Source organism: Geotrypetes seraphini, chromosome 10 (genome assembly GCF_902459505.1).
Source record: "Geotrypetes seraphini chromosome 10, aGeoSer1.1, whole genome shotgun sequence".
NCBI lineage: Eukaryota > Metazoa > Chordata > Amphibia > Gymnophiona > Dermophiidae > Geotrypetes > Geotrypetes seraphini.
In genome coordinates, this window is record NC_047093.1 from 102,609,674 (window position 1) to 102,622,390 (window position 12,717).

The 12,717-nt window shown below is 45.6% G+C and overlaps 1 protein-coding gene across 4 annotated transcripts in view; it reads left to right on the forward strand.

Annotated features, from left to right (window-relative positions):
• The window catches only part of FKBP15 (FKBP prolyl isomerase 15), a 337,919-nt gene that overhangs the window by 115,299 nt on the left and 209,903 nt on the right, over positions 1-12,717 (forward strand). For all 4 annotated transcript variants that reach the window (XM_033960334.1, XM_033960337.1, XM_033960335.1 and 1 more), the window contains one exon: positions 6,922-7,065. In XM_033960334.1, coding sequence (XP_033816225.1) covers positions 6,922-7,065 — 144 coding nt within the window. The remainder of the gene's footprint in view (positions 1-6,921; positions 7,066-12,717) is intronic.

Consider the following 12,717-nt stretch of genomic DNA (forward strand, 5'->3'; position numbering starts at 1 on the left):
GATTTGAATGCTAGGTTGAAGCAGAACATGAGGACTGTGACATGGTGAAAGTTCTTCATGCTATGAGTTGATTAAGTTGATCTACAATGTGACAGGCAGACCGAACCCAATGGCTTGCCCAGCATTTCTTGTAAGGCTCAAGACTCAAATTCCCATGGATCCCTTTTTCTGACTCTGAAACACTTCTCTCATTTATAGTAATAGATCACATAGGAAATTGATGGAAACTACTAGTACTCTCAAAACACTTTTTAAACTTTGGAGTATCAGCATCTGGTGTTATGATTCCTAGATACCTTGTTGACTCTGTGGACCAGTGACAGCTAGCAAAAAAATGCAGCCTTTCAGGTGAGGTACTCAAAACTCACAAGGCCATAAGGGTTGAGAAGCTGAAAGTAGTACCTTTCATTTCGTTTAAAGCCATGTTAATATCCAGTGACAGCATAGGCCTGTGTTGTGTTTTGTTTTTAATAGGAAATTTCAAATGAAAAAGGTCCAAGATAAACATAGCCAATAACAAGGACCAAAATTATGGGTTTTGTTCTACAAATTGCTAGTAGCTGCTGACTAGGTAATTATACCCCAGGAGCAGAAGTTAGACACTGGCATCAAATACTGATTTCCTATCATACTGAGTTGTAACGCCCTACCTCTTTTTGAGACTATTTCAACCAAGCATGGTGCAAACAATTTTTTGGGGTTTTTTTTTTTTTACATGGATATCCACACTGTGAAGAAGACTGAATGAGGCATATTACATACAAAGGCTGCATTTTAAAATACCCATGTACTGTATGCTTAATATGTAGATATTTGCACCTTCTTCAGAGCATATAAATCTACCCATTGGTCTCAGGTTTTAGAGGGAAACCCTAGAGAGCTTTTAGTTTAAAACTAGTTTGTAAGTACAGTACATTGCTTCAAAATCAAAAATGTTTAGTATTGCTGGTGAACATCTATGGAATAATTTACCTGGACATCTAGGATTATGTGCAAATTGTACTAACTTTAAGAAGCTCTTAAAGATACAACTTTTTGTTGAGGCCTATTTGTAATGAGGCTAATTTCATTCCAACTGCCTTGATATATTGTCACTAGTGCTGCCCGATTCAGGAAAAAAAATTTCAGCCTATTGAATCGATTTTTTTATTTGATTTTCCTGCCCAATCGGGTGCTTTTATCATACATCCTGGTGGGTTTATTTTATAAAACGAAAGCCAAAACAAAACTGCAGGACAATGTACAGGGTGCAGGAATTTATTTGAAATGCAACAATCTTAAAAACATGTACAACACATTACATTACATTACATTACATTAGGGATTTCTATTCCGCCATTACCTTGCGGTTCAAGGCGGATTACAAAAGGTTAATTTAGAAATAAAGTTACAATGATTAGCTCGAGAGGTAAGTTGTAGATCATTTAAACATTTAGCGGGTTGTTGAGGGTGAGGTGGTTTGTAAAAGAGTTAATAGGTGGTCATAGTGGGGTTCATTTGTTATTATTAGTGCAGTAATGGGTAGATCAAATGTCAGTTTTGGAGTTACTTAGAGGTCGTGATGTTATTGCTGCTTCAGGAATTTCTTGAAAAGTGTGGTTTTTATTTCTTTTCTGAACGTCCTATAGTCTGGGGTGGTCATCAGAAGGTTGGAGGTCTGGTTGTCCAGCCTTGCGGCTTGAGTGGCTAGGAGGCCGTTGTGTAGTTTTGTTCTTTTTACTTCCTTGATTGGGGGGGGTATGAATGGGGAGTGCGTTTTTCTGTGTCTGGTAGTGGGTGCTTGGATGAGGTGATTGTTCAAGTATGATGGGCTGTTTCCGTGTAGGGTTTTAAATAATATGCAGTAGAATTTGAATTGGATTCTTTCTTGGATTGGGAGCCAATGTGAGTTGATGAAGGCTTCAGTGATGTGGTCATGTTTTTTCAATGAGTAGATGAGTCTCAAAGCTGTATTTTGGATTGTTTGGAGTTGTTTAATCATGGTTGCAGGGCAAGGAAGGAAGAGGATGTTGCAGTAGTCCAATATACCTAGTATTAGGGATTGAACTATAAGTTGGAATTGTGTTCTTTCAAAGAATTTTCGAACTTGCCTCAGATTTCTCATGATTGCGAATGATTTCTGAATTGTTTTATTTATTTGCGGTTGCATAGTGCAGCATCTGTCTATGGTCATGCCAAGTAGTTTTATGGTGGTTTGGATGGGATATTTGATTGCGTTTATATCTAAGTTGGTTGTGGTTTGGACCTTGTCATTTTCGAGAAGGATGAATTTGGTTTTGTCTTGGTTGAGTTTAAGTTTGTGATTTTTCATCCAGGTTGTGACTGTTTCAAGTGTTTGGTGAAGTTTGTCTGTCATGGTAGGTTTAGACTGATCGTATGGGATGAGGATGGTGATGTCATCCGCATAACTATAGGTGGTTATGCCCAGTTTGTCCAGATGCGTTCCTAGAGAAGCAGTGTAGAGATTGAAGAGGGTAGGGGATAGTGGAGATCCTTGTGGTACGCCGCAGGGGTTTGACCAAGATTCTGACTTTTCTTTGTTTGATTTTACACTGTAGGTTCTGAGTTTTAGGAATCCTTCAAACCAGGAGTATACTTTGTCTGAGATGCCTATTGCGTCTAAGATCTGTAGTAGGATGTTGTGATCCACTAAGTCGAATGCCGCAGTTAGGTCCAGTTGTATGAGAAGCATTTTTCTTCCTGTACTTAGGTGTTGTCTGATGGTATCCATAAGGGAGCTTAGTAGTGTCTCTGTACTGAAGTTTGTTCTGAAGCCTGATTGCATGGGGTGGAGTAGGTTGTGGTCATCTATGTAATTGGAGAGGAGTTTGGCTACTAGGCCTTCTATAATTTTGACATATAGCGGAATTGAGGCTATAGGTCTAAAGTTAGATGGGTGGTTTTGTGGTGCTTTTGGGTCTTTTTGGATTGGGGTGATGACGATTTCGCTGAGGTCAGCAGGGAATGTGCCTTCTGTGAGCGTGAATTGAATCCATTGTAGAATTATGGTGCGGAATTTTACACTAGAGGTGGTAAGGAGATATGAGGGGCAATGGTTGAGTTCACAGGAGGCATGGCTGCCAGAGGTGGTGTTAGACCTCGAACATGAGCTAGGATTTAACAGAGAGAGGAAAAGTCTTTTTTGTTTGTTTATACCACAGTGCCAGTGTGGGTAGGAGAGGGCAAAGGAGGCCCCATTGGTTTTTCTTGTTTTGCTTTTGGATTTATTTTATCCTCTTCACCTCCTTTGCCTTCTCCTACCCACACTGGCACTGTGGTATAAACAAACAAAAAAGACTTTTCCTCGCTCTGTTAAATCCTAGCTCATGTTCGAGGTCTAACACCACCTCTGGCAGGATACACATTTCAAATCTGACATATTGTAATCACAAAATAGAAAATAAAATTATTTTTTCTACCTTTTGTTGTCTGGTCATTATTCAAATCTTGTTGGTCCCAGGCTCTGGTTGTCTTCTGATAGCTTGCTTGCCAGGGTTTCTTCGTTCTAACCATCCATCTTCCATCTCTGTCCTCCCCTTCTGTTTCCCTTCCCTCCCTCTAAGGTCGGGCATCTTTCCTTTTTATCGTTTCCATCCCCAGATCTACCTTTTCTCAACTACCCTTTCATCCAGCATCTCTCCCCCTTTCTCCACCACCCCAGGGTCCACCATCTCTCCCTTTCTCTTCCCAACTACCCTCCTATCCAGTATCTCTATCCCCCTCCACACCATCCCTTGTGTCCAACTTCTCTCCCTTTCTGTTCCTTCCCTCCCTAAATCCCATTGTCCACCATCTCTTTCCCTCTCCTCTGTTTTTAGACCCATTATTTCTTTCCCCCAAAGTCTGGCATATGCACATCTCTTTGAACCCCCTTCCCTCTCTCCCTCCCTTCCTCCATGTACTTCTACACCAGTATCCCCCTCCCCCGAAGGCGTGCACCGTCCCTCCTGAAGGCCTGTACCACTACCCCTGAAGGCCTGCCTGTCCCCGTCCCCCCCCCCCCCGAAGGCCTGCGTGTTCCCCCCTTACCTCCTGCGCATCCATTTACCTAATTTCAGCAGCTGAGCAGCCTGCAGAGAAGATTGCCAGTGCTAGTGATCTTTGGTGGCTGCCATAGGCCTTTGGAGCTGTCTTCCCTCTGCCGCAGTCCTGCCCCCTCCTCTGACATCAGAGGCAAGATCGCAGCAGAGGAAACAGCTCCAGAGGCCGATGGCAACCTGCAAGATCGCTAGCACTGACGATCCTCTCTGCAGGCTGCTCCGCTGCTGGAATTAGGTAAATGGATGCGGGGGAAGCTGGACACCAGCACTTCACAACTGACCCTGCCCCCTCGCCCTCTAAAGCAGGAGCAGCAGCGGCCAGCCAGCCGAATCAGGAGGCTGTTTTTTTGTGTTTTAAAATCAATTCTAATCGATTCATACAAAGTGAATTGGTGAATCGATTTGAATCGGGCAGCATTAATTGTCACCATAGAAGATGAGATTTTGAGAATGTTGATCTTTTATGTTAATATGTTTTATGGTAATTTATTTTTTTTTTTTTAACTAAGTTCAATATAAATTTTTATGTGTGTTTGCTGTTGGAAACTGCTTAGATATTAAGCGATCTATAAATGTTTTAAATATATAAATAAGTCTATGTGGTAAATGGGAAAATTAGCCCCACAACCTGATTGGTAGTTAATTCATTGTTCAGGATCCTGCTACATATGAAGAAGAGTGTACAGAGGGTAGTTTAAATAATTCTCTTGATATTACTCTAGCAATTTGTGGCGCAAGTCACATGACACAAATGTGATACTCTAATCCAGTGTTCTTCAACCTTTTTACACCCGTGGACCGGCAGAAAAAAAATAATTATTTTGTGGACCGGCAAACTACTAGGACTAAAATTTTAAAACCCCATTTCCGCCCCATCTCCGCGAGCTCAATCCCCACAAATCATCTGATCCCATCCACACAAGCCTCAGTTATGATTTTATATTGAATGTATTTTATTAAAGTATAAAAAGAAACAATATTCTGTACAATTGTCATTTTTTTTAAATACAAATAATTCAGAGCAAGGATCAACAAAACCCCTGTCTCCCCTCCCCTTCACATATATCCCCATTACTATCAAGAAAACTTAACAAGCCAAATTATTACAGAATGCTACACAGAATACTGCAGTCACACATGACAGGAATAGTTTTAGGGGAGTGCAACTAGGGCAACTGCCCCCTGATCAGAGAGCGCCCTAAGCCAGCTGGAAGCTAAAGAAGCACTGCCTGGGTTTTGCAATCCCCAGTTATGTCTAACACCAGCTCTAGCAGGATATATATTTCAAATCTGATATATTCTAATCACAAAATAGAAATAAAATTATTTTTTTCTACCTTTTGTCGTCTCTGGTTTCTGCTTTTATCTTCTTTTCACTCTCTTCCTTCCAGCATCTGCCTTCTGTCTCTTCAATCCAGCTTCTGCACCTTCCATCCACTGTCATTTCTCTCCCCCTTCCATATGGTATCTGTCTTCTTTCTATGCCCCTCTCCCCTTTCCATCCAGCTTGTGCCCCCTCTCTCCTTTTTACATGATTCATTCCAGCTTCACTGCTCTCTTCATTTTTATCTCTCCTACACCAGATCTATCATCGTTGTCCCTCTCTGCTTATTTTTCTATCATCAATCTCTCTACTTTCTCATGCCTGTGTCTCCCCTTCCCCTCCTCTAATCTCTCTGCCAGCTGTTTCCTTCCTTTTTTCATTCTCCCTTCCCTCCTCCTCCTGTCCAGCAGTAACTCTCTTCCCTTCCTCCCCTCCCAGCAGTATCTCTCCTCCCTCTCCAGTAGCAGCTGTCCCTTTTTTTCCCTTGCCCAGCAGCTTCCCAGACTCCTTTCCCTCCTCCCCTCCCAGCAGCATCTCTCCTTCTCCCTCTCCAGTAGCAGCTGTCCCTTTTTTTCCTTTGCCCAGCAGCTTCCCAGACTCCTTTCTCTCCTTCCCTCTCAGCAGCATCTCTCCTTCTCCCTCTCCAGTAGCAGCTGTCCCTTTTTATCCCTTGCCCAGCAGCTTCCCAGACTCCTTTCCCTCCTCCCCTCCCAGCAGCATCTCTCCTTCTCCTTCCCTCCAGGTCCAGTAGCAGCTGTCCCTTTTTTCCCTTACCCAGCAGCTCCCCAGATTCATTTCCCTCCTCCCCTCCTAGCAGCATCTTTCCTTCTCCCTCTCTAGTAGCAGCTGTCCCTGTTTCCCCTTGCCCAGCAGCTTCCCAGACTCCAATAGTGGCTTTCTCCCCTCCCAGCAGCTCTCCTTACTTCTCAGCACAGCGATTCAGGAAGGCAGCCTCGGGTCCTTTGTTGGGTCGTGCCGCCTCTGAGGAAAGAGGAAGTTGCATCATCAGAGGCAGCCGCGACTCAGCAAAAGCCCCGAGGCTGCCTTCGTGAATCGCTTCGCTGGGAAGTAAAGGAGAGCTGCAGAGAGGGGAGAAAGCCACTGTCGGAGGCTCCCCAAGATCTCTCCGGCCCAGCGCAAACTTCAGCTGTTGATCTTGCCGGCCCTGCGCGGACCGACAGGAAATTGAAGGGCCCTGCGCGGACTGGCAAAAATTTCCTGCGGACCAGCGGTTGAAGAACTGTGCTCTAATCTATTATGAGACTATCCCTTCAGCAAGGCCATTGGTAAACATGATAGTGCCCCAAATCCCACCAGAAGGTTGTATCTCCTTCAGTTCAGGCAGGCTTGTGGACCCATGGAAGATTCTCTGTTTGCATCCCTGCTAACTTCAGTTCTTCAGTACTTTTTTCTGTTTTCAAAATATCGATTCTTTTGTTCTACTAAAAAAAAAATAATTCTGAGAACAATTTTATTTGTGGATTTTTTCATTTTAAACAAATCTTATCTATTCTTTGTGATTCTTATTTTGCTGATCAATTATACTTTTTTACACAGGGCTGGGAAGAAGGAATGGTGGGGTTGAAGAAAGGTGGGAAGCGACTTGTCATCATTTCACCTGCCTTAGCATATGGTTCTCAGGGAGTTGCCAATCATATTCCCCCCAATTCTACTTTGGCATTTGAAGTGGAGATTAAACGGGTAAGTGAAAACTTTTGGGCTGTTTTCAACAAACCACAACCATGCAAACATATTTCAAGTGGTGCATTTTATAGCAGGAAAGGCTTGAATCTGGTTGAGGTGGGGTATGCCTGTAGTTAAAGAACTAGCTTTTCCTTAATTTTCTATAAGGCTTTATGGAGCTCTTCAATAAAATCTGTGTGCTAGAAAAGCATAATTCACAAATGAACCAGATTCTTTAGTCTTATTTGGAACACAGTTCTTGGATTATAGAAAACAGCACTAGTCGAAGGAACCTTTGGGGTCTGATCTTCTAAACTTTATTCAGGTAGAAAGACACAGAGGCTACAATTAATTTAGTGCAGAAGAATTTGACTTTCTTTTTTTTTTTTACTTAAATTTTTATTGAATTTTCAAAGAACACTACAAGCAGTAGCTCAAACAGTGATACATTTTAAAGCAAAGCAGCAGAGAAAAATACACCAATTCAGAAAAGATGAAAAACTATAAAGAACACATAGTAAAGAAAATCAAGTTCCTTTGCCACTGCCAGCATATGGGTGGGACCATCCTTAAATACTTCAGGACGTCCCCTTGTACCAAAATTTACTCAATATCCCCCTTGTGACCGGGCGCGGCCAAGCTGGGCTTAGCAAATGACCGTCCCTAGTGCACACAAACCTCGGCCGAGCGGTTTTTCGAGGTTCTTTTGCTAGCCTTGTATTGGTATAATAAAGAGTTTCAACAATAATGGTGCAGTTTCTTGGTATAATTTTATTGTTCACAAAATCATAAACAAACTTCCATATGAGATTTTCAGGTTTGTATCCTCTTGTGTATCATTTCAGCATTCAGACAACAAAACAATTTTCAGTTCCAAGCCCTCAGTATCAGAAAAGGAAAAAAATCTTGTCCAAACTGCAAATTTTTCTTTTGCCAGGCACAACTCCCCTTGGGATTTACTTAGTAGCCCAAGGAAGGGATCCTGTAGTTCCCTTAACAAAAATGGCTGCCTGGTGGCCTAGAAGGGTTCTACAAAATATCAGCTGTATCTTGATCTGGTGCACAATCCATTTCACCCAGCCCCCTTTATCCTGAGGAGATTAACATAACTCCATCTCTTCCATGCTAGACAAAACTGTTTCTCTATCTCCATATCACAAGTAAGGTCATCACCCCCCCTACTACCTTTCTCACTATCTTGTTCAAACACAGAATCACCTTTCTCAAAGCCTCTTCTTCACCAACCTCTGCCTGGGGTTGTTGTCATAAGGTTGACTGTGGCTTTCTGGTTCTCTGTGCTTGCAATCTGCTGCTTGCAGCCTGCTGAATGGCTCTGGCTTGCTGGGTCTGGAGCGAGTGTGCACTCTGAGGCTGGCCCTGGAACTGTCTCTGTGGGAAAGCTAAACCTTTTTCTTTCACTGCAGGGAGCTAATTAGTCCACCCTGCAGGTGTATTAGGGTAGCCTGCCCTCAGAGAACTTCTCACCTGGCCTAAACCAGTTTGAGCTTGTTTGGGTGTGGCCAGTATTCCATTCCTGCTCTTTCCTTTCTCTGGCCCTATGGCTGCTGGGACATGTAGTCTTTCTGGCTGTTTCCCTACAGCTGGCTTGGAGAAAGCTAAACCAATGCTGGATGTTTTAGGCATAGTTTGAGGAGATTTCCTTGCTGGAAGGCTTGGCTTGTGAGTATTCTTAGGGGCTGCTTTGGGAGTTAAATTAGCAGGCTTAGGAATACAGTGGAACCTTGGTTTAAGAGCACAATTCGTTCCAGAAGCATGCTTGTAAACCAAAATACTCGTATATCAAAGCGAGTTTCCCCATAGGAAATAATGGAAACTCGCTTGATACATTCCCCTCCCCCCAAGGCCAGCGGCACTGCTCCCCCCACCCCGTTCACAAAGCCCCCCCGCGCATCCCAGGACCCCTAAAACCCCATAAGCTTAAATAAAAGGACAAGCGGGGAAATGTTAGCGAGGCTAGTCAAAGAGAGAAAGCCAACTTACCAGTTAATGGCAGACAACCTGCGAATTGGACCAAACAGATGGTGGGAGTTCAGGCTCCAGAGGATATCTACAAGAAGGAAGATTAGCAGAGGTAAGAAACCTAATCTTTCATTCTTGTACAATCCCTCTGGAGCCTGAATTATCGGGACGTATCAAAGCAGTCCCAAATCTCAGGGGGGGCCCAATGAGCCCGCCGCCAGAACAGAAGGGCCAAAGGCCGCAACACCCATCGCTGCCACATCAAGCCAGTAAAACCCGGAAAAACAATATGAAGGGAAACCCACGTTGCTGCCCGACAAATCTCCTCATGTGAGACCACATGAGATTCAGCCTTGAGAAAGCCCTTCCTCCAGGAGAGTGAGCCCTCACGCTGAGGGGAGGCTGCTTCCCTGCCGCCACATGGGCCGTGGAACTGCCCGCATGCAACCAATGCGAGAAGGTAGCCTCGGAAGCAGGCCGACTCTGGTGTGCGGGTCCGCCAGGACAAACAGATGGTCCGACAGACGGAAGTCGTTAGTAGCCTCAAGGCATCACAAAAGGAGACGCCGCACCTCCAGAGACCACAAAACACGGGTCGTAGACTTGGAACCCGACAAAAGTGGGTAACCGAACTTCTGGGAGACATGGACTGCTGACCCCATGTGCAAAAGAAAAGAAGACACGGCTCTCAAAACAACCGCAGACTCCGTAATGCAGAGAAAAGGATCCCTGCATGACATAGCCTGAAGCTCCGACAGACCCTGAGCAGAAGCGACCGTAACGAGGAAATCAGTCTTAAGGGCAACATCTCTCAGAGAAATCCCAGCCAGGGGTTCATAGATCAGATGAGCCAGTGAGTGGAGAACCAGACTTGGATCCCTTGGAGAACCCGGCAGTCGCAAGAGAGGCCACAGCCTCCCCGCCCCCCTCCCGTAAGAAGCCTACAACATCATGGGGAGACACCAGAGAACCCCCGAGAGAAGAGGGACCCAAACACAACAGTCCCGCAATGGAGACCTGGAAGAAGAAACCAACAGACCCTTCCTGAGGCCAGCCCACAGGAAGGCCAGAACAGGCGCCACCAATGGAGCCAAAAGATCCATGTGAAGTACTGCACACCAGGCCGAAAAGCACCTCTAGGCCTTCGCGGAGGCTGACCCCATCGAATTCCTGTTGCCATGAAGAAACGTGGCAATGACAGCAGAAGAGAAGCCCCTAGCCCTCAAGGCTGTGCATACAGCCCCAGGTCACAAGACCAAGCCATCCAGAATTGGAAAGGCTATCGGGCCCTGCGTGAGCAATCTTCAATGGCAAGGAAGACACAGACCCCTCAACCGTACCAGGTCTGCATACCAAGGACAGCCAAGCAAATTAGGGGCCACTAGGAACACCGGACCTGCATGAGATTCCACCCGGCCCAGAACGTGCCCTATCATAGACCACGGGGAAAAGCCATAGAAGTTCCCCAAAAGTCCATGGTTGAACCAGAGCGCCGAGCCCTGCTCTGTCGACCTCCCATCAGTGGCTAAAGAACCGGTCTGCCTTCCGGTTCCCCGAGGACGCTATCAGATCGAAGGTGGGGTGACCCCTCCGATGAAACATGGCTTCGAACGCGCGCCCGGACAGGGACCATTCTCCCGGGTCCAAAATCTGACAACTGAGGAAGTCTACCAGAACATCGTCCACCCCTGCCACAGAAGTGGAGTACAAGGCCAGCAGACGCTTCTCTGCCTAGGCAACGAGCATCCAAGCCTCTAGGCTCAGCAGGGGACTCCTCATGCCCCTCTGACAAGAAGACATAGGTGCAGTGTCCGAGAATACGCAGAGAATCCCGTGAAATCGTAGCAGGAATGACAGACCATACACATCTCCAGCTGATTGAACAACCATCTGCTCTCCAAAGCAGTCCACTAACAGTGGACCGGCACAGACCGGCAAACTGCTCCCCAACCGGAGAGACTTGCGTTCGTCGCCAGAGGCACCCAGTTCAAGACGCGCAGAGGGAGCCCTCTGTACAGAGAAACCAGGTTGAACCATAACACCTCACAGCTGAAAGTCGTTGCCAAGCATGGCAACTTCACCACAGCACATCCCGCTGAGGATTCCACCGGGACAGAAGGGACAACTAAAGAGAATGAATGTGAGCCCTTGTCCACGGATCACAACTATGGTCGTCACCAATAGACCCAATACCTGCAGATACTGCTAGGCTGTCGGGGCTGGAGCCACTAACATGTCCTGACTGCACTCCGAAGCTTGACCGTCCCGGAATCCATCAGAAACACTTGGTTCCTGCCCACATGTTCTTATGTCTCACTCCTCCCCATGGCCCACAGCACATGGGATAAACGGCCGCTAATCCAGCCACCATCCGCTGCATCTAAGACATGAATCCATGCCATCCTGTCCTGAGATGGCCATCTGTGAAGTTTGGAGCAAAAACGAAGCTTCTAAGACCAAAAAATATACTTTAAAAAACTTTTACGAAAATCCAAGATGGCCACCGCGGGTGCCGATTGTGACAGAAAAACAGCCGTTAAAAATGCAGGAAAATGCTAAAAATGGCGATTTTAGGATTTTACAGGTGGGGGGGACCAGGGCATGCAGGGAAACCCCCCCAAAACCCTGATTTGAGGACCCCTCCAAATCGTCAAAGTCTGTGACTCACAGACACCACAGACATGTGTTGCAATGCATTTCAATGGCAGCCAGCAATACACAGTACAGGCATAGGGAGATCATTACCTCAGGAGCTGATTAAACTGGATATTTCAGATCTTCTAGCCACCACAACTTCCCTGTCACCTCAGATCACGACCACCAGGACCCCTAAGGGAAATCAGGGAATACAAGCGGCGCGGTTCTGATCCCAGCATACCTCCTCGGAACTGCAGCAGCCTGCGCTCTACCCCTTTGCGGACGAACCAGGGGAGAGATGGCTCCTGAACCTGGAGACCTGATTCAATCTGCAGGCTGTCCAGAAGGCTTACTGCAGTTTCAGGCTTACAGAGCACCCTTCAGAAGCAGACAAACTTTAAAATGTCTGTGATCTCCTGCCGAAGGATCACTCAAACAGAGTTGATCCGCAGTACGAGGGCAAACCCGCGGTACCGAAGAAAATAAAATACTAGGAACTGAGAAATAAAATCACGAGCAGAAGAAAACTAGAAGTTCTCAGCAAGGCTGCAGAATCAAACTGAACTTCAAGGGGAGTGGCCGCACAGGTGAATCGCAGAGGGGGTTGGTGTTATTTTTAAGTTCTGCAGCCAAGGCTGGAATGGATGCATTACCTGATAGTTCAGGCTCCAGAAGGATTGTACAAGAATTGAGTATTCCTATCCTTTCATAAATGTTAATTTTTCTGAAATCATTGTTCAGGCATAATAACTTTGTCTCTTTGCTACTAATATTTTGAGATCTCCCATAGTTCTCAATTTTAAGCTCCACTCCTGAGTGAGAAGCAATTAAACATTTTTCCACAGCCAGCCCCAGTCATAATAATCTAGTCTGCCATTTAAAGGGCAAATATTATATAATCCCAGCAAACAGAGCCTGCCCAATAACCCAGACAAACAGTCCTCAACATCTCTCCGGAACTGCTTCATTATCAGGCATTCCCACCAGATGTATGAAAAGGAACCTAGAACAGTAGTACATTGTCGCGCCAACAGCGGTTCAATGCCTGTGGAA